Source organism: Crocodylus siamensis, chromosome 2 (genome assembly GCF_052110815.1).
Source record: "Crocodylus siamensis isolate JL-2025a chromosome 2, ASM5211081v1, whole genome shotgun sequence".
Lineage (NCBI taxonomy): Eukaryota > Metazoa > Chordata > Crocodylia > Crocodylidae > Crocodylus > Crocodylus siamensis.
In genome coordinates this window covers 166,698,584-166,719,365 of record NC_143396.1, presented here as the reverse complement: position 1 = coordinate 166,719,365, position 20,782 = coordinate 166,698,584, and the positions used below count along the sequence as shown (strand labels likewise).

The 20,782-nt window shown below is 55.5% G+C and overlaps 2 protein-coding genes across 5 annotated transcripts in view; both read right to left on the bottom strand.

Annotated features, from left to right (window-relative positions):
* CNOT12 (CCR4-NOT transcription complex subunit 12) overlaps window positions 1-7,102 on the bottom strand; it is a 29,604-nt gene extending 22,502 nt beyond the window's left edge. For 2 of the 4 annotated variants that reach the window (XM_090032138.1, XM_090032141.1), the window contains exons 1-4: window positions 6,993-7,102; window positions 2,269-2,456; window positions 1,571-1,722; window positions 177-996 (exon numbers count right to left, since the gene is read on the bottom strand). In XM_090032138.1, the coding sequence (XP_089888264.1) occupies window positions 177-996; window positions 1,571-1,712 (962 nt within the window). In that variant the 5' untranslated portion in view covers window positions 1,713-1,722; window positions 2,269-2,456; window positions 6,993-7,102. The remainder of the gene's footprint in view (window positions 1-176; window positions 997-1,570; window positions 1,723-2,268; window positions 2,457-6,992) is intronic. The other 2 variants (XM_090032139.1, XM_090032140.1) reach the window with 2 other exon arrangements.
* A 1,943-nt stretch (window positions 7,103-9,045) lies between these two features.
* Window positions 9,046-20,575, bottom strand: SSRP1 (structure specific recognition protein 1). The gene is made up of 17 exons (XM_090032137.1): window positions 20,431-20,575; window positions 20,080-20,282; window positions 18,797-18,982; window positions 17,901-18,006; window positions 17,418-17,608; window positions 17,091-17,321; window positions 16,559-16,662; window positions 15,716-15,844; window positions 14,090-14,311; window positions 13,655-13,727; window positions 12,869-13,007; window positions 12,526-12,571; window positions 11,360-11,483; window positions 10,515-10,685; window positions 10,163-10,254; window positions 9,723-9,903; window positions 9,046-9,609 (listed from the first exon to the last, which is right to left on the bottom strand). Exons 2-17 carry the CDS (start codon window positions 20,131-20,133, stop codon window positions 9,541-9,543), a joined length of 2,118 nt encoding a protein of 705 aa, XP_089888263.1. The 5' UTR covers window positions 20,134-20,282; window positions 20,431-20,575; the 3' UTR covers window positions 9,046-9,540.
* Window positions 20,576-20,782: the final 207 nt, after the last annotated feature.

Below are 20,782 nucleotides of genomic sequence, written 5' to 3'. Positions count from 1 at the left end.
ACTCCCCTCAGAGGAGACCTGCCTCAGCCCCACCCCCAAGTTTCTACCTGTTTCCAGTTACCCACAATTCACTGCAAAGTTACTTTCATACCAACCCATGCAAGAACAGGCAATGTAACCCTGGAAAGCTACCAACAGTCCTCTGCCCCCTACCCCCAGGGCCACCTGCCCCTCACCTTGTCGTAGGCACAGTGCCAAAGTCACTCTCTGCTGCTCCATCTGGGGGCTCAAGCAAGTGCTGTCCATTAGAACTTGGGCATGAGCAGGAGGAAGAGGGAAGGGAGCCCAACTCATTCCTGGGGTGCTCTTTACTCTCCAGAGCTTCAGGAGGCAGGGAGTCCCGGGAAGCTTCAAAGATGAAGGTGGTGTCACTCTCACCCACCTCCTCACTGTTGGCACGTCTCCAAATGGCAGTGAAGCCCTTGGGTGTAAAGTAGGAGCCACTGTCAGAGCTGCAAGAACGCAGGGCCCAAGCCCTGTCAGGGCTGAGTGGCCCCTCCTTGCGAGGTTGGTCCATCTTGGCTAGGATCTCCTCCACCGTGGTGCCAGGGAAGCGCTCTGGCTTGGTTGCCACTGGCACTGGTTTCACCTTGAAGGGAGAAGTCACTTTGCGAGCCCCCAGGAGTCCCACAGCCTGCGGCATCACAGGGGAAGAAGACCCTCCTTCCTCCCCTGGTACGCAAGGCAGATCTTCAGCTGTGAGCAATGCTGAAGCCAGAACCCTGGTGCCAGGTGGGGGAGAAGAACCCTTTTTCCCATTGGCGGCCTCTCCCATGGAGCTCCTGAGGCTGAAAGCAGGGCGCTTAACAACACTGCTGAACCCAGCACCGTATGGCTTAGGACCCGCCAAGCGGTTGATCTTCTCAGCAGAAGGCAGCTCGGTATGGGTGTTTCGCACCCCAAGGGACGGCAACGGAGTACAGGGCTTCGCTGGCACAGCTGGCTTGGGCAGCACACGGGGTTTAGGCCTGACTGGAGGTTTTGGGCGACTGTCACCTGCAGGGAGAGAAGGGGTGGGAGTGCACCTCAGAGGTAAACCTCATGAAAGAGGCAATGACAGCCTCCTCTACCACAGGAGAGTGGTCTAGCACCATGACCATGGGCTGCAAGGGAGGGGCCCTCCCACAGGGTAACAACTGTCCAGGGCCTGTGCTCAGTGTCCAAGGGGGTTCTGTGAAGGCACTACCAGAGTGAGAACTCAAACCTGTGTCATAGATGGACCTCAAAATAGTGGAAGTGATCAAGGTCTCAGCCCCATGACCCTGCTTCCCACCCTCACACAGAATTAGAGAAAATGCCCCTTAGAGGGGAGAAGCCCCTCATCCCACTCCCCATTACCTAAACTAGCAAAAGCCCCCAGGCTCAAGGCAGATCAGAGCTAGCACCCCACACCCCATTTCCTGATATCCTTCCCTGGTGTCACCTGAACTGTGACACTTCCTGCCCCACCTTTTCCCCACCTCTTGCTCCAGGGAAATATTATAAACTCTGCCACCCCTCTTTTCTGCTCCCTTCCCTCCAAGCCCAAACATCCCACCTCCACTCAGCTCCTCTTCCCCAGAGCACAGACCTGACTCGGGGCCACCAGACAGCTGCCCAGCCCCATCCTCCCTACTGCCATTGGAGGGGGTGCAGGGAAATGGAGGGTGCAGGGGCTGAGGCTGGGAGGCCATGGCGGAAGCTGGAATTGAGTCTTGATGGATGCAGTGCATGCGTCAGCCCCTATAGAGAGGAGAGGGATGTTATAGGATGGCGAGACAGGAAAGGAACAGGTAGTCCCTCTCTACAGGACATGCATGGCCTGGATTTCCCAGCAGACCCCTCAGAATTTGGCCCCTTCACACCTAGCTGATCAGTTGTCTCCCAGCTCCTCCTGAAAAGACCCCTTTCCAGAGCTGCACCCTGCAGCCCCATTTTTGTATCAGCCCTGCCCCCAGTTCACCTTGTCCCACAGCAAGGGAACCAGCTGAGACCCAGCTGGACAGCATGGGTCCTGCCTCTTACCATCAGAGCCCGCTCCCCTCAGCTCCAACACCACACAGCCCTATCTGCACCCCAGCCTTCCAGGTCCCCAAGTCCATGCACAACTCACAACTGCCCTATGTACAGTGCCAGCCCCCCAGATCTTCCCCTCCCCTCCCCCTCCACCATACACTGTGCTAACACGCACGCACTATGCCCAACTTCCCCAGCCTCTTACCCTCCTGGTACCAGATGTCACCCCTTTTGATCCCACCACTGCATGCCTTCCCTCCCGATGTGGCTCACCTTCCCTGCAGCTGCCTCATCTCTGAGCTTGGACGGCACAGCAATGTCAGAGGCCCTGAGCAGGACAGGCACAGAGAAGGAGCGGGAGCAGGAGCCGGAGCAGGGAGAGAGAGAGGGAGGGTGCTGGAGCCAGAGCTGGAAGAGAGCTGGCGTCCTCGCACAAGCTCCTGTGGCTCCGGTGACTCACGCTGAAGGGACGGGAAAAACCCGCTCAGCTTAGCTCTGCTGGCCTGTGCCTTGCCTGGCCCTGCCCTCTCCTCCCTTCCCCCTCCCCCAACCTTCCTCCCTTTCCACACCCTCTTTTACCCCATTCCCCCTGCCTTGCTGCACTCCCCATTCTGCCCCTCCACCTTCCTCCCTTTGTCACCCCTTCCCCACCACACTGCCTCCTGTCGCCCTGCCCCTCCATCCTCCCCATTCCAAAACCCTTCCCCTCCCCTCCTGCCTCACTCTTCTTTGCCCGCCCTGCTGTTCTGCCCCCTCCTCCTGCCCCACTCCTCCCTTCCACACCCTTTCCCCCTCCTGTCCTGCCCTTCCCTTCCATGCCCCTCCCTTCCTCTCTCCTCCTCCCCTAGCCCACTTTCTCCCCCACCAACCCCTTCTCTTGCCTGTCACTCTCTCCCTTGCCTGTCCCTGCAGAGCTATGGGAACGGTCCCCCCCACCCCGTCTCTAGGGAGCTGACATCACAGCTGCACAGTCCAAACCCGGATAAACAGAGCTGGGGAGGGCACATCTGGAAGACATCCCCCCCCAATCTCACACTCCCCCCCCCAGCTCTTCCATTTCCCAATCACTTGGCGCAGCACTGGAATTCAATGAGGTAAAGCCAGGGCCTGGTCCCGTTGCTGTGGCAACACCCTCCCACTAGATTTCGGGAGAGGGCCAGATCGTGGCCAAGCAGAAAGCATGACCCAGCACAGCCAAGAGTGGACACCATCTCAGAGTCCCCCCTGACTCCAGCCTCAGCCCACCCCCTCCTCCTGCACAGCTACCAGGACATGACCACCCCCAGGCCAGCAAAGTGCCAAGAAAGCAACAGCACTGGATAAGCCTGGGGCAGGCTGTAAGGAACTGAGCCATGAGCAGGACGCAATGACCCCTTCCATCTTACCCCCCCCACCTTGTGGCTTACACCTCCTACCCCACACACTGCCCCAACCACTGTTTCCCCCCTTTCCCTGATGCACACCCCCAAAGCCAATATGTAGACACTCCTTCTACACTGCATCCCTGCCCTAGACCCTGACTCGTCCCCCAGTCGTGCTGATACCCCAGCTCTCCATCCATACTATGACCCCTCCATAAACCCCAACACAGCCCTGCCTGCAGTGCCAAAAGCCACTGAATATCCAACCACACTGTGTCCCCTCCTGACTCACCTCAAAACTGCACCAGTATTGCACCCTCCTTCTGCACTGGGTCTCCTCCCCATAACCCAATTCATCTGTCCCACGGGTGCCAACATCCCTGACATTCCACCCAAACTTCACCATCATAGTGCCCATGTCCCTTCTTGTTCCACAAGTTCAGACCTTATATTCTCAGGCTTTCCTCCAATAACTCTTCCTGCTTTTCCCCAACACTGAGAAAGCATTGGCTGGGCACTGCCCAGTCTCCCTCCCTTCTGGCATCACCTGGGTTTCTGACCTAGTCACCCTCAGTGATATGCAAAGCTGTGGTACAATCTCCCAGACAAGTAACTGAGTCCCAGTCATTCTACAAACTAGGGACCATCAGACAACCCCGAGCCAGGGCCAGGGTCCAAATACGGACTCTGCTACACCCTGCCAAGGGGTGCATCGTCCAATAAGGGTATTCCTGGAAGGAGTCTGTCCTTCCTAAACCTTACCCCTTGCCACTGGGGGAACTCCACACACACCCCTGAACTCACCCTGCCAGCCCCCATCAGAAAAGCATGCCCGAGTCTTTGTCCCACAGAGCATCTCTCCAGCCATGTCCCCAGGCACTCTCTCAGCCAAGTGCTAGATGCAGCCAAGTGTGGCACAGCACCATTCAATTAGAGCACATTTTGTCCCCAGGTGCAGAACCAAGTAGGAAGAGAATTAGGCAAGATGAAAGACCTGCCAGATGGGCCCAGAGATAGCAGAGCGGGAGAGGGGGCCACAATGGGGGGGCATCCTGAGAAGGCAGATCAGGGAGGACAAGTGGAGAAGAGCTGATTTATGTTTCCTGGGCTGGGCAGTCCCTGAAAAAGGGGCTCAAGACAGCAAGGACTGAACTGAAGGGAAGTCACGCAGCATTTTCTACCCAGGTGGGAACATAGAGAGTGGATCCAGACCTCTGAAGAGAGAGGGGAACCCCAGGAACTCAGCAGAGGAAGAGTATAAGGGGCAGGGGCAGAGCACATCTCCTAGCAAAGGACTCTAGGAAGAGGGGGACAGATCAAGCCAAAAGATACCTTGACAGGAGAGAAGGCCGTGGGTGTGAGAAGCTTTTGGTGGGAAACAGTCACCCTTCTCATGAGCTCATTCAGGCCAGGCCCATACTACAGGTGTTGATCCAGGGGGGATCAATACAACTGAAGCTGCCAGCGCTAGAGCCATAGTATTAGCCAAAAACTGTTTTCACTAGCACAGCTGGTTTTGATGGAACAAGGATTGTTACATCAGGACAAAACACCACTTTACTAGGCTGTCCACGTCCACACTAAGAACACAGACAGCATAGCAAAGCCCACTAGCATCCCCGTAGCAGCAGGGTGCTCCTGGTACAGACACAGGCCTGATCTATGCTGGAAAAAGCTTTGCTGTTGGCAACCTCCTTCCTATCTACAAAAGATCACTTCTGCCAGAAGAGTTTATACCATCCCCAAAGGGATGCAGTCTCCCAAAAGACCAAGCCAGCATGCCTGCGTCTATGCTACAAGGATGTACTTGGTTGCTGTGTTGGTCTGAGACAAAAAGAAATGCAAAACTTTCCAAGTTTATTTTCTACCTGGGACTTTTCATCTTCTCTCAGCTTGAAAAAGGGCGCACATGCCCAAATGCTTGCAAAAAAAGATAATTTTTTTTGCAATTTCTTAGTCTAATAAAAGGTATCATCTCTGAACCAAGAGTTCTAGAGTTTTGCATTTCTTTGTGTCTATGCTAGACATTTCAGTTGCCTAGCTGTATTGGTCAGGGACCACAACTCTTCACCCTCTGACCAACAGAGCTATAACCAGCAGTGGACTACAGCACAGGCCCGACTTTACCACATGCCTGTTGCTACCACCAGAGCTCAGGTCACCCTGAGAAGTGGGCATAAGGGAACCAAGGCGAAATGAGAAGAAAGCCCCAGCCATCTCCAGGGTTGAGAGCAGATGACTCCCAGCAGAGGAGGAATAGTGTATAGCATCAGACCAGGAATATTAAAGCAAGAACCCTCAGATACAAAGACTAGGAGCCATAAGTTCACCTGTAGTAGGAGAAGGCAAAGGGATGGAGCCTTCTGCTTCTGCCCCAGAAAGGAGCAGCTTGGTGGAGGGTAGTTGGGAGCCACAATCAAAAGGAAGCCAAGTGAAACCAGCTCTAGGGACTGAGAGACCAGGTGGGGCAGGCCCAAGCATCAAGGCTTAGTGGTGCCATCACTATAGCAGCAATACCAACTCTCACAAAACAGTTGTGAGAGTCCTGATTTCCAAATCAAATTAACCCCAACTCATGATCTCAGGATACAACCCTCAAATCACGGGATTTTCCTACTGGTGTATGTAGAGAGTGCCCAGCTGGTAAATTTGTGGAGGGGAAGGGGGGGCGCAAATTGAGGCCCCCACGGTGAGGGAGTGGCATAGGGGCTGTAGTTAATGGGGCCCTGGGGCCTTGTGGGTCATGTAGCAGGTGGCTCATCCAGAGCATGGAGGAGGGCACTGCTCCCTGCTGTAGTGCATACCCCCATGGGAGAAATGGGGGGCATGTGTCCCCCAGATTTGTGTGGGGGTAAAGGCAGGTTGTCCGCTGTGGGCTTGGGGCTCTGCACCATTTTGCCTTTGTCCCAGGAGCTTAGCCATGCAACGCTGTTGGCACCCACTGGGCGTGCAACAGATGTGGGGTGCACTGGCCGCGCAGCATGTCCCCTGACAGCAGGAAACACACTGGCATGGTGCGGCTGAGCTCCTGGGGCAAAGGCCCCTTCCCCTCCACTTACCAGCTGGGTGTTGTCCCTCTGTGTGTCCGTGTGTCCCTCACTCCCAAGCCAGAGCCCCCCAGCCCTGCTGCTGCCTCTCACTCCTGACCCACAGTACCCCACATCCTGCTGGCGCAGGCAGGCCTCCCCCAGCACCTTCATAAACAACCCTTGACACACGCACACGCTTCAAAAATAGCATCGCACGATTTACATGCCAATCTCTTGATTTTTTTTTTAAGCGTCTGTCTCATGACTTGGCGCGGTGGGGTTGCAACGCAGCTACAAGGAGCCAAGTCCCGGAGGCAGGAACAGGAATATTCCCCCGCCTCCCCAGCTCCAGAAAGCCTGGCAAGGGGCGCGCAGTGTGTGTTCCGCTCCGCACCGCACCGCACCGCACCCGTCCGCCTTGGCACCAGCCTGCGCCTCAAGGGCCCAGGGGCGTGCGGGTCACACCCGGGTCGGCCCCGGCCCTAGGGCCCGCACCCGCCTGGCGCGCAGCCGCACGCGTGGGCCCCCCCCCGCGCCGACCCCGGCTTCAGCCCCACGCCACCCCGCCGGCCGGGTGCGCACGGGGTCCCGCGCCCCCGCTCCTCACCCGCTCCGCTCCGCTCCGCACCGCCCGCGTCCCCCTCTCTACATATTCATGAGCCCCGCCCGCCCCTGCTGCATATGCATGAGGCGCGCGGAGCCGCCCGTAGCCCCACCTCTCCCGCGTGTTATTAACGTCATGGCGGGCCGGGTGCGCGCGCCGCCGGCGGGGCTCCGCTGCGCCATGAAGAGGGCGGCTAGAGCGGCCCCGCGCCTGCCGTAGGTCCATGCGCTTGTAGCACCCCCGGCGGGCGGTCCCGGCCCTGCAGAAGCTGGGGCCGTAGCTCCGTCGTGCCCAGGGGCGCTCCTCGCGTGTCGCCCCGCCGCGCCCAGGGGCTGAGGAGTGTGCGGCGCGCTTTAACCAGTGCGTTAGGAGTTTTAAACACAAACTTTCCACCCCTGCTCCTCAACCCCTGCCTGGAGGACAGTCTCCCTTCAGCTTACTCAGGGATGACCCTACCTCGAGCACAGAACGGGACTAAATGACCCTCCTTCTCTGGGACCCCCGCTGGAGGGAAAGCAGGATTGTGGTGCTGGAGCTCTAGAGCTAGTTCAGGTGAAGCCTCTCCACTCTTGCACCCCTCCACACAATCACCTCCTCCATCCACAGCTCTCCCGTCCTGCTCCCCCAAAGCCTGCCCTAGCCGCAGTTTGTTGTAAAGTCAGCTACAACCAACAGAAGCTCGGGCAAGCACTTCTCAATACACTGGATGCAAAACCTTCTCTTCAGCATGCCCCCCCACCCCACCCAGCAGCCACCCATATCACACCAGTGTCGGGCAGCCCTCTCCCCACAACTTTTGTGTGTTACCCAACACCACCCCCGTGCTCCTTGCTTCTGCACCCAGAGAGGAGGCAGCACCCCCTGGAAAGTGACGGAGAGCCCCAGTGCTTTATCTGGCTCACAGGACCAGTATAAGGACAGATGCATCCCGCTTGGATCGAGGAGTTGCTTTGGCTGCCAGTAGCACATCTCCTTCTCAATTAACTGCTGGCAGCTGGGAGGTTCCAGTAAATAACCTCCAGAAAACTAAGCTGACGGAAATGGGAGCCTAGGGAATTTCACTAGCAAGGCATCCTCCATCTGCACAAACATTAACCTCCGCTGGCTCGGAAGGGCCCCAGCCTGCCCAGCACATTCCACCTCCCCTCCCCCCCACAAGGCACAGCTCTCTTCCCCCTCTCCAAGAGCTGCAAAGACAGTTCTCAGCAAGACAGCTCAGCACTGATTCAATTAAAGAAGACAGAGAAGGAGCTCTGCATCACAGGTGATGGGAAGTGGAGCCGGAAGGTCTCCTGTAGCTCCTCTAATGGAGCACTGAGGTCCAGTAATAGGCACTAATCTGATCAGGACGCATTCCCCAGGTCGGATTAGCACGCCTTGGCAGGAACGCAGTGGGGAGAGAGCTGTAATGGAAGTGGACCCATCCATCTGCTGATCCACTTTACAGAGCTTCTCCCCCTCCTCTCCTGGCTGTTACTGATTAAAGGGTAAGAGCTACAGGCCCAAAGGTGGAACTGAAAATGACACTAATCATGCGGAGATGGGGAAGGGGAGAAATGGCAAGATGTAGCCTCTCCCTTATGCCTCCTGCAGGGTATGGCAGAGCTGAGCTCCTGATTCCACCTGTGTCTGCAGCAGGGATGGCTGCTTTAAGTCCTCCTTGAAAGTGACAGTGGTACCAGAGGGTAGTTCTGCCCCTCCCTACTGGGAGTTAGTGCAGAGAGCCCCTGAGCTCAGCTTAAGGCTGGTCTCTATTGACTGCCTGCCTCCATTAGGCTGCTCTGAAGAGGTTAGATGGCCCTTTAACACAATTAGGGTTGCCACAGCCACCTGCAGGGGCCAGTACTCTTAATGGAAGGCAGTGAGATAAGGCTCTGGCCCCAACTCAGCATTGTGGGGAGTATCACACACACAAGTGCCAGGGATATGCACCTGGCACAAGCAAAGCCATCAGTCCCCTATGGGTGAGGGTGTTGATCTCTCTTAGGCAGATACAGCTCTTTGTCTGCGTGTCCATCCATCCCATCCCTCTTTGTTTACCCCCAGAGAAACTCCGTCCAAAGTCACTTGATTTTTAATTCAACCCATTAACCATGTGGCAGCCCAGAAATACAAAAAGAAGAAACAAATCGAAACATAAAAACACTGATAGGGCCAGAGAGCCCTTGCAGCCAGCTCCCCAACACTCCCCCACCCCTCTTCACAGCCTATCACACAAAGGATCTCCCAAGTAACCTTCAGTGACGCGCAAAGAAAGGAAGTGTGTGCTTCCTAAACCCTCACCAGCAGGAGCTGTGGAGGATGGTAGAGCTCAGGGAGCAGGACACAGGGGAAGGAGGTGGCTGGGGCCAGGGCAGAGGCATCAGGGAAAGAACAGAGCCAAGGTCTGGTTCTAGCCAATGGAGCGGGCCCCGGTACAACACCACCCCTCCAGTCCTCCCAGCTGGACGATGGGAAACCTGGGCACAGAGAACTGGGCCTTACCCTGCTGACTAAGAACAGTGCCATTGGCACAAGGGGCGGGGCTGAAGGGAGGGCAGGGATAGGTTCTCTAATCTGAGCCAGATGCTGAGTCCTCTGAGCTGGGGGGTGTGCTGGCGATCTCCTCCTCCTCCGAGTCCTGGGGGAAAGGATGAAAAGAGAGGGTCAACAGGTGACGCATGCAAGAGCCATGGGTACAGCAGCCAGCAGGAGGATGGGGCCCCCACCCATGAAAGGTAGTGCTGCACCTACCTCCTTCTTGCTCTCGCCTGAGGAGCTTTCATCACTGGAGACAAACTCCTTGCTCTTGAAACTTTCAGTGGTGGGCTTGACTGGGGACTTGGAAGATGGGGACTTGGAGGACACCCCCTTCTTCTCCACTTTCCCTTTCACCTGTTTCTCCTGCTTCTTCTTCTTCTTCTTCGACTTCTCCCTGAATGCAAGAGAGCCACCGGGCACAGAGGTTACCCACAGCCACCACCTGGGTCCCTCCCTCTGGGACGGTAGAGCCATGGGGGGCTTGCTCACCCCTCCTGGGGGAAGGGCCCAGGCTCCACTGCGATGGGAAGGAACAAAAGTCATTCACCACCATCTCCCTCACCTTCCCTGGGCAGAATGGGTCCTTCAAAAGGAGACGTGACTCCTTATCACTCCCACCCTCCCCTGCGTTCCCCACAGGCTGGTGCACTCACGTCCTGGAGCTCTCTGATTTGCCCCCAACACTGTATTCTTTCATGGCCTTCTCATAGTCTCTCTTGGCATCTTCTGCCTTGCGTTCCCACACCTGTTGGAAATGCACAGTGTCACAGACCCACAACAGCACAGTTTCACCCCTGCCCCCACCCAACATGCTGCTACTTCTGCACCATACACCATCCCACCCTTGACTGGTAATCTCAACTCAGCAAGCCACCCAACCACCCCCAGGTCCAGAGGATGGCATCCACCAGACACAGGCCTGCCAACACCATCTTGGCACCCCTGTTCCACCCACGCTACCCTAACCATTCAAACATGCTACCACAGCTTCTCCCAGTCCTTTACCTCTTTCTTCTCTTTGGACATGGCCTTCCAGAGCTCCCCAGCCTTCTTGGACAAGTCGGTGATGCTGATGCCAGGGTGGTCTGATTTTATCTTCTCACGACTAGCATTTAGCCAGAGCATGTAGGCAGACATTGGCCGCTTGGGGGCATCGGGGTCCTTGCTTTTCTTACCCTAGGACAGTGGAAGGGGGCAGCAACGGAGGGAGAAGGGGAAAGAGAGAGAAGCAGCATGAGATCCCCTTAGAGCTCATGGGCTCAGAGGATCTCCGCACAGCAAGGGCTGGGGTCACTCCCCAGCCCAAGCCCCATTAATAGCATGGCTAGAGTGGGACACCCCCTCCCACAGCCAGGATATCGACTGTGCCCCACCAACACAAGCCCTTTGGATGGGAATTATTCTTGATGGAGCTCTACCTGGACAGAAAGTTGCTACTAGAGCTCAGATGATGCATTGAGCTGACAGAACTGGACTGGCAAGGTTGGAGGGAGGCTACAGAGCCACCCGGGGCTTGGCAAGTGGGCCACAAGGAGAGTCTAAGTCAGAGTCACCCCCTCTACAGACTGGTCACTGCCTTGTGGGAAGTCAGGTAAGGGAGAGGAGTTTCAGACCAGCTTCCCAGACCTCAGGGTACTCACTGGCCACATCAGTAGCATGAAGACCTGGGTCTTCACGTGCCAACAAAGGATCCCTGCAGGGCAGGAGCAAGGCAAACTAGTGAGGAGTGAAGCTGACAGCCATCCTCCCAGGACAGAGGACGTCGCTTGGTTGCAGAAAGCACTGGGGACCACAGAACCACTACATCCAACCCCCTCCCGTTTCTCTCCTCGTCTGGGCACAGCCCTCACCTCCAATTGTTTCTTGCGAGGTTTGCGCTCCCTGACAATTTTGGCCTTCTTGGCTGGTTTCTTCTCATCACGGTCACTGTCACCATCACCACTAGAGGAGCTGGCTGAGGGATGGCTGTTGAACCTGCAGGAGGAAGCATCAGCTGGGAATCAGCCCCATGCCCAGAAGAGTTATTGGGGGTGGGGATCGCAAACTCCAAGAAAGTGCTTTAGCAAGGACAAAAATGAAGGTTATCTGGGGGCATGACATAAAGAGATCACCTCTGAGAGCCTAGCTATAGGGGTAGATGCATTTTACACAGAAGCCAGCCCTTACCCAGAAAGAAGCCAGGGCCTATCCTGTCCTTGGGAACAAGCTGTAATGTCTTGTTCTGGCTCTGCAATTTCCCAATAAGGCCCTGTACCCTCCCCTCATCTTTCCCACTTGAGGGGCTCCCAAGTGAGTGCTGACCTCAAAGAGCAAGCCCCTTGGCCCATTTTCCTGCTCTCAAAGGAATCCCTCTGGCCAAGGTACAATCTAAGAACATCAGCCCTCATCAAAAGACCATTCTGAAGCACAAACCCTGACTAAAGTCAAGAGGAAAGACCAAACTTCATGCCTCATCGCAGTGCCTGGGATAAGCACAGAACATTAGAGCCCTTGTCCCAGGGTGTTAGGCACCTGCCCCCAAAGAACTTATAGGTAACTAGCTCAAGAACATTAGATGCAGACAGAACCTGCTACAGAAATACAGCCAGATCAGAGGGGAAAGATAGTAACTGCTTCCTTGCTTGTGGCAGTGCTACGATGAGAGCAGAAAGTGAAGAACCCAACTGGAGCCTCACTAGTCAGCCAAGCCACATTGCTCAGGCACTGCTTAAACTTAATATTCCCTGCAACTCCTGTGAAAAGCCCCAGTAGAGGGGCAAGCAGGTCAGTCTCACATCTCCTAGAGAAGATGGCACTGACATCATCCCGTCAAGATTCCCTCCCACCACTGAGCCAGGATCTGTAACTGGTGAGCACTGTGAAGGGTAAGCACTTATGCCAAGCCATAGCACCCTCAACCACCACAGCCAGGCTGGCACTGGTAGCACCACTTAGGCCATGCCAAGAGGATATCAAGGGACACGTGCCTACCCATCCACCCAGAAATAGGAACAGACCCCTCCTGGCCCCTACTCACTCCTCTGCCACATCATCATCCTCCTCCCCAGGGTTGAATGACTCATCTGGAAGAGAAAGCATACAAGTCAGTCCGACTGCTGGGGGTCATGGCAGGCTGGGCAGGAGGTACACAGCACTGGAAGCTCTCAGGAGGCTGGGAAAGGACCAAATAAAGAAGACAGGACCTCCCCACTTCCCACCACTAAGACTGAGTCAATAGTCCCAACCACCCACAGCAAGGAGGCAGAATCTCCCAGGTCTGAGCTAGGGAGAGCTCTCAGCTGCAAGGAGAAGAGCACTAGGAAGCAGCCAATGCTGCTGTTGCCTCACCTGCCCACCCTACCCAGAGGCAGGGCCCTCACCTGTCTCTTCCCCAGACTCATCGCTGCTGTCATTGGCATTCTCCTCACGGATCTTGCCCTCTTCCTTCATCCTCTCCAGGTAGGCATCATGCTGGTCCTCATCTGAATCAGCATATTCATCGTAGCTCTGCTTGATGTCCTGGAGCACCATGGGGAGGCAGTGAGTGCTGCTCTCCACCCTTTCCCCCTTCCCACCCTCAAAGAGGGGCAGACAGACACTCTCCTCCCCACCCTAGCATGCGGAAAACCTAGAACTACAACTCCCAGCATGCTCCTGGGCACTGCCCTGACCCTAGGAGTCAACTCCACGCATGGTGGCCCCAGCACTCTGAGCAGAGGCGGCATGCAGTCCACAGACGAATGTCAGCACACATCCAGTGTGCCCCTCGCTCTGGGGATGGTGCAGGGAACACCAGTGGTGTGAACTGGGGTAAGTGAAGCCCACTCAAGGGGGAAAGCAGGGAGCAACAGCCCCCCCTTCCCTCTTATGGCTCATGCATGGTTATGAGGGTTAGTAGGGATCACCACAGCCATGCACAGGAAACCTGCACCAGGAGGAGGAGGAGGAGGAAGAAGAGGGGAATCGGACGGACCTTTTTCTTCTACAAGGGCAAGGAAAGAAGAGAAAATGAAATAGAGGCCGAATCTGGAGCAGAAGAAAGAAGCCCTGGCCCAGCCCAGCCCCTCCCCCATGCACCCCTGGCCAGTCGGGGAGCAAGTCCAGAGCAGTAGTGGGAAAGGGGGGCCAGGCCAACCCTGCCATCCCTGCCCCCACCCTGCCAGTACCTCCTTGTGTCCTCGGTTCTTGATGTTCAGTTTCTTGGCATTGACAAAGTCAAAAAGCTTCCCATACTCTTCCCTGCAGGACCAAACAGCACTCACAAGAAGGCCAGGCCCAACACTCCCCCAATCAACACACCACTGGCAGGCCTACAGTATATGTGGGGCACAGCCAACTACCTGAGGGAGGAGGGCACTGTGGCAAGGGAAAGGAGCCCATCCCAGGAGGCATGAGACATCAGTAATGAGTCACCCAGGGAGCTGGAGGAGGGGGGAGCTGTGAGGGAATGGAAGAGGATGGCTGCTTGTGCACCTATAGGATCTTAGCAAGCCGTCAGCATTTGGTTGAGGCACAATTACCTCTCTATGCTCCTGAAGATGTACCATATGCAGTGGTGGCTGAAGGATGAACAGATGCTGGGACAGGGGTAGGATGCTCACCGTTCTATGCTGCTGAAGGTGTACTGTGTGGCCTGCTTGGTCTCAATCTCAAAGTCAAAGGAGCGGGTGGTAGTGGTCCCACGGGCAAAGTTGACAAAGGAGATCTCGTCGAAGCGGATGTGCACAGGGGGCTTGTGCACATAGATGAACCCACGCTCCAGTGGGTACAGCAGCCCTGAGCTGGCCTTGTAGGAGCAGGTGATACACTGGGCCCCTGAGTGCCTGTGCAGGCCAAGGAGGGGACACACAGCTGGGTTATACACCTAAAGGGTCCATGTGCAGGCACTTGCACACAGTCCAGTCATACAGGGGCTATCCCCACTCTCCCCAAACACTTGCATGGTCAGCCACAGCAGGATAAGAAGCCTCAGCTGTTGGCACTGAGGCAGAAGCCCTCCCCCCTCCCCCATCACATTTGAAACCCTTCTCACAGGCATCTCTACGTCACAATGTTAGAAGAGAGAGCTTAGTACCACTGTCTTGGGCAGCACAGCTTATGGATCATTGAAATCTCTCCCATGGGAGCAGCTCTGAGTCTCCTCAGAGCAAGAACGGGCAAAAATCTGGCCCACAGGACCCCTAAAAAATTTAGAAAGTATTTATTTGCTCCTGGCTGCCTGTCAAAGACAACAGGCACTGGGCAGTAGAACCCAGGGAGAGCTAGCAGCGGGAGGCAGGAGCCCAGCCATACCCACCCCCAGTTATTTCCCTGCTTCCTGCTCTCACCCTGCTCCAGCACCACATGGTACTCCTGGCTTCATGGCCAGACAGGGGAGCACATGGCCCTGGTGGTACAGGGATGTATGCCTGCACGTAGACAGGGGCAGAGTGTGTGTGTTCATGTGCGTGTGGGATTTGCCCTGTCCCCATACCCCACCTTCACACTGCCATACACAAACCCCAGCCACCCTCCCTCTACACAGTCCCCCAAGAACCCCATACCCACGCAACCCCCCACATATCCACACCCACATGCTCACAGCCCCCAACAAACCTATACCCACCCCCCACAATATACAAGTGTAAGACTTCAATTTAAACTATTGTGCAATCACTTGTATGCACACTACACAAACACATGTAAACCAAGGCAAAAATGGTTTTTGAAATCAAATTAATGGATGTTGTACATCTTTGCTTTTTAGAATATAATTTGGTATTTTTCTGGTTCCAAGATGGCAAAGCCCCCCCACTGAAAGGAGTATTTCTGGGAACATGGGAAGGGACTTCTGGTGGCAAAGATCAGAGCTTAGAGGGCAGGATTTCCAGTCCCAACATGGCAACCAGGCACAGGGCACCTATCAAGGGGCGGGGCTACCCATGCAGCCCTCAACAGCTTGCTAAAAATCGGTAAGCAGCCCTCCACCTGAAATAATTGCCCACCCCTGCCTCAGAACCAGTCAGTCCCACCTGACCTGGGACAAACTGAAACCATCACCCCCTAGAAAGAAGTTATACAAACCATTCCCTGTCCTCCTATGCTAAGCAGCCCCCGTACTCTGGGGCCAGACCAGAGTCAGTCTCAGCCAGGCAAAGCCTACCATCCCATTCCCCATGCCCCAAAACAATGGGTCTTCCTGCTGCAGGGTCCAACACCCACTCCCCCCAGCACACACTATGCCTCACCCCTGAAAGTTGCCAGGTACAGTGATCTTGCGGTTCACTAGCGCTTTCATGACCCGGCTGACCATCTCGTACAGGGAACCGGACATATTCTTTGTGAGCCGGCCCTCAAATCGCTTCTCCACCTCCTCCCTAAGGGGCAGAACAGAAAGTCATCAGTAAGAAGAGAGGTAAGCCTGAACCCACAGACACCCAAAGAGGCCCAGAAGATTTTGTACCAACAGAGAAATCAAATCACAGAGGCCTCAGCACATGGTAAAAGCAGGACCAGTGAGAAGACTAGGGGAAATAAGACAACCACATCTGCTCCCAGAACACCAACAGAATGATAGCCTGGACATATGGCACATTAACACCAATATAAAATGCCACTAGTGTCCAGACCACAGACTATAAGTGATCTCTGGACAGATGCTGCAGTAAGCACTATTACAGTGCCTCACCACAAGGTGTCAGGTAAGGATGCCACAGCCAGTTTGCATTGAACCAACTGCTACGCTGCGATACCTGAGGACACAAGACATCTACACCAATATATTTTACTGAGGTTTTCCCAGAATAGGATTATAGTATATTACACCAAGTAAAGGGGGGAGAGGGGTGTCCACTCCTTTCTTCTAGCCTCCACACATCAAGAGGCCACCCCCCCCAGCAGCTCCAAAAGAGTCTGTGAATCAGAGCCATATGGGTGAGGATCACTAGGCTCTTGGACCAAGCAGTCAGGGTCCTATAAGATTGATGAAAGACTGAAGCTTCCTGCCATAAACAAGGTAAAAGCAGCAGAAGCAGACAGACTCTGGCTGGGGCACTAAGCAGGGCTGCAAAGTGTAGGGGAAGGATGCTCACTCATTCATGTTAAGAGTCAGAGAGATGTCCTCATCCTTGGAGAACAGCAGGATCAGGAAGTGGTAGCGCGTCTGGCCCTGCTTTATCGGAGGGTCCAAGCTGATCTGGAGAAGCAGCCAAGTACAGGGTGAGGTGAGGGATGTCCACAATCTTCCTATTCCACCCCCAACCTGGAGCCCAGTCAGTCCCTCCTGACTTTCGGCCAGACTGAAACCAGTACCCGCAGAAGGGGAAAGGCCCCACATCCTTCTCACAACTCTCTTGAGCTGACCAGCATCCTTTTTGCTCTGTGGTCAGACTGGAGTCAGAGTCCTCTGGAAGAGCAAAGCTCAAAATTCTATTCCCCGCTATGCTGCCCCAAACCCCTATTTCCACAACAACATGAGGGCTCCTCCCTCTTCACCAGGCTCTCCACCCTGATCACACCCCATATCCTGACCCAAAGAAGATTTACTGGGTCTCTGAAGTTAGTTCAAAGCTTAAGAGACCAGGGGATGAGCTGTCTGCACTCTGGGAAAGGAGGGCTGCTCACCACAAAAAACATCTGCCGCTGGTCCTTGTGGGGCAGTAGGAAGAGCCGCAGCACAGTGGTGTAGGGAATCTTATAGTCAAACGTCTTCCCATGCAGATGCAGAAAAGTGGGGTAAATGCGGATATCATAGCGACCACGTGGCGTCAGGCACTGCAACTCCCGGAATATGCAGATGGCGTCCCCAGTTGCTTGGATGACATCTGCCTTGGACAGCACGTTCTGGGCAAACGCCTATCACATACGAGGGAAAGAAGGAAAGGAAGTGGGATTAGCAGAGGCTTCCCCTCACCCCTGCCCTGCCTGCCAGCCCTCCTGGCCTGCACGTACCTCCACAGGGTCCACACCATCCTCCTGTGTGGGAGGGACGTAGAAGCGCACCTCCATGAGGGACACCTCAGCATCATCATTTTGATGGAACTCCAATGTCACTTCGTTCTTGCCCGTTGTGCACTGTGACACGTTGCTGAGAGGGATCTCAAACACTGGCTGCTCCCCAATGTCAAAGGAGAGAAGCTGGCCTGCACAGAGCAGTGGAAACCAAATAGATTGGCAGGAGTCACCAGACTGCCCCATGTGGTGGATCCCAGCCAGTGCCCTCGCATGAGTGGGTTCACCTTTCATTGATCTTTTCTGCTCAACCATGGCCAAAAGCAAAATGCCTCCGCTCAAAAGGGCAAAACAGCAGGTTCCTCTCTCTTAGCTTCACTCTTGCCAGCATGCAACATTTGCAGGTAGGGCCAAAAGTTTCACTGCAGCACCACAGACGTGCCCCAATTCTACTCCCTCCCATCCAACTTCTCCCCAGCTCACCTCCAAACCGCACGGTTCCCCAGTTCCACCCTTTTACACATAGGTCCTTCTCTGCCAGTTCCAGGCGATAGTGGGATTTAAAGAAATCTGAGAGTTTGTCAAACTCCTAAGTGGGAGAGAAAACATAGATGAAAAGTGATTATGAACCTCTGGCTTGAACCATATCCCTTACCCCAACTCATAACAAAGCTCTAGACTTCCTTCCTCTCCAAGAGGACAGACTAATGTTAGTACCCCAGCAATGTCCCTGGGGTGATGACAGAGCAGCTGAAGCAGACTCCAGCAGAAATACCCATCCAGGAGGTAGCCCGGTTGTAATCTGTAGCGCTTACCAAAAAGCACAGCGTAGACCAGAGGTGGGCAAAATGCAGCCCACCATTCTATCCAGCCCACGAAGCCCATAAAAAATTCAGAAAATTAATATTTATCTGCCCCTGGCTGCCTGTCATGCAGCCCCCAATGGCTTGCCAAAACTCAGTAAGTGGCCCTTCGCCCAAAATAACTGCCCGTCTGTGGGGTAGACCCTGTTATTATATTGAAGGGTCAACAGGGAGGAGATGTTACCAGTCCTGAGTCTTTGCTGGACAGCTCATAGGGGAGAGAAACAGGCTCAGAAAGCACTGGCAGCTAACACAGAAAAGCTGAGAGCCAATGGTCACAACAAACTGTATGGTCCAGGAAAAGGATGCACAGACGGTAGGAGGAAGGGGTGCGTGACTAGAATCCAACAAGATGCAACACTCATGAGGGCATGAGCTGCACTGGAGCTACATGCCAGGCATCCAGCAAGAAGCTAAGAGACCATTAGCTCATCCTCTTGAGAAGGCAGGAGGTCTCCCCCACTAGGACACCAGCTGCCACCTCTGACCCTGGTCACTATCACAAGAAGGACTCACCGATTCCCTGAAACCATCATACTTGTAGACGTGGCCATTTTTGGTAAGCAGTTTGAGACCATGACCCAGCGCCACACGGCGCCAGACACCCTCCGCCAGCTCCGAAGCCTGGATGTTGTCCACTTTGCCTGTCTTACTGTTCTTGAAGATCACACCTTGGCGACTCAAGCGCAACCGCCCATCATTCTGGCAGGAAGAAACACAGAGGTTGGTGGGCTGGAGCCAGAACCTCCCCCACACAGGCCGTAGCCCATGTGCAAGATATGAACAAAGTGGACAGGGCCAGAGAGTGCTCCCTGAATCACTCGTAGAAGCCAACCATCGTCCTACATTTGAGCCAAGGAGGCCTCACTACCGCTTCTTTTGAAAATAAGACTGTGTGCATCTTGCAGGTCAGATGTAACATACCAGCAACCCCCACTCCCTGGGCAAGAGGCACCCCAGAATCAACCATTCCTCATCCTCCAACAATGACTCCCACAGGAGCGCCATGGTTTGGGACACAACCAACCAAACTGGCACTGTGTGCCCTCCATTCACACTCTGTTTTGGCTTAAAAAACAACTAACCATTTGAGACAAGAACCCTGCTCAGCCGTATTTCACAGGCACATGAGTCAGTTGGGAACATTTGCGGGAACTGTGGCCACACATTCAGATGTCCCAGGACTGAAATAAGTTAGTTTATGAAGCTTAAACCCCTGCATACACATGTGGTCAACCAACAAATGGACACACCTCAATCTTAAGCTTTTCATGCAAGCCAGATCCCACGCTGCAAATCACTCAAGTCATGGACCCCTCACACAACCCCCACAACATGATTCAGAAGCGTAGGACAGAAAGTTATGAGTCCTCCCTAGCCCAGATAAAATCCCAGTTGGGAACGCAGGTAGGTTTCTGGGGCTAAGGCCCCAGTTCCATGGACAGCCTTAAAGCCCTTTATTACCCACAGATGCTAAACTGAACAGGGTCCGATCACGTTGTGCCTCCTCTGAAAATAAGTCAGCCCCAACCCCAGCCCCGAGCACTGGTGTCAGCATGGACTCCAGGATGCTACCTCCCTCCAGATAAACAGGGAGAGGGTCTCGAATTTAAGGGCCTAACACAGGGCAAACCTCCTGAGCCTTAAGCACACAGTAAAAGGAAGGCAGGCGGGAAGCTGGGCCATGCGCCCCAGGCCCCTGCAGCAGGTGCCATGTGGTACCCCCCTCCATTGTGCCCTGCAGCTGTCCACCTCGGCCTGGGGGAGCCCCGGGGTCCCCCGCCCCCTGCCACGCTCACCATGGACCCCTTCACCTCCTGGTAGATCTCGTTGAACTCCAGCGTGTCGGCCATGGTGGCTCCTGTCTCCTGCGGCCCGCGCCCGGCTGGCAGGGCAGCGCCTGGGGCGCCTCGGGCGGCAGGACCCGGTGGGGAGGACGCCCAGGGCGGTTAGCGCCCCGGTGCAGCCGGTAAGCACCAGTCGTCGGCCGAGCCGGAGGCACCTGGCGGCGAAAAAGTAGGGATGAGCCCGGGGCGGCCCCGCGGGGGGGCAAGGGAACACAGCGGGCCCCGCCCCCACCCACGTAGCCGGGGGGGGGGCGGTCCCCCTCCACCCGTTCCCCACCCCTGCCCCGCGCCTCTCCCGCTCACCTGGGGTCACTTTCCCGCCTGCGCAACACGAACCTCGCGCGAAGCCTCTGCCACCGGAAGGCGCCCTCACTTCCGCCTTCCGGCCCGGGCGGCCATGGCGACACTGCAAGCCGCTCTAGGCCGCCAGCTCGACCATAGAGCTGTGGGAGGCCTCCGACGAGAGAGGGCGCGCCGGGGGCGGGAGTCTGGGAGCATAGAGTGTCCGGAGGCCTGAGGCTAGAGCGGCCGCTCGGTGGCTCAATCTTCTGCGTGGGGCTGGGAGGTGGTGGTGGCTATAAGGGCGTTACTGAGGGGTCGGTGGCGCTTATCGCTGTAGAGTCCTGGGAGAGCTTTAGCCTCCCCTCCCCTGGGG

What these genes read in the sequence shown, in the direction of transcription:
- SSRP1 (XM_090032137.1), bottom strand. Translation starts at nt 20,133, where the DNA reads ATGGCCGACACGCTGGAGTTCAACGAGATCTACCAGGAGGTGAAGGGG. An exon ending in GGGAACCGTGCGGTTTGGAG is followed by an intron (nt 17,609 to 17,900) that starts GTGAGCTGGGGA and finishes TGCTCTGTGCAG; the next exon opens with GCCAGCTTCTCTCCTTTGAC. An exon ending in ATGGTGTGGACCCTGTGGAG is followed by an intron (nt 17,322 to 17,417) that starts GTACGTGCAGGC and finishes CGTATGTGATAG; the next exon opens with GCGTTTGCCCAGAACGTGCT.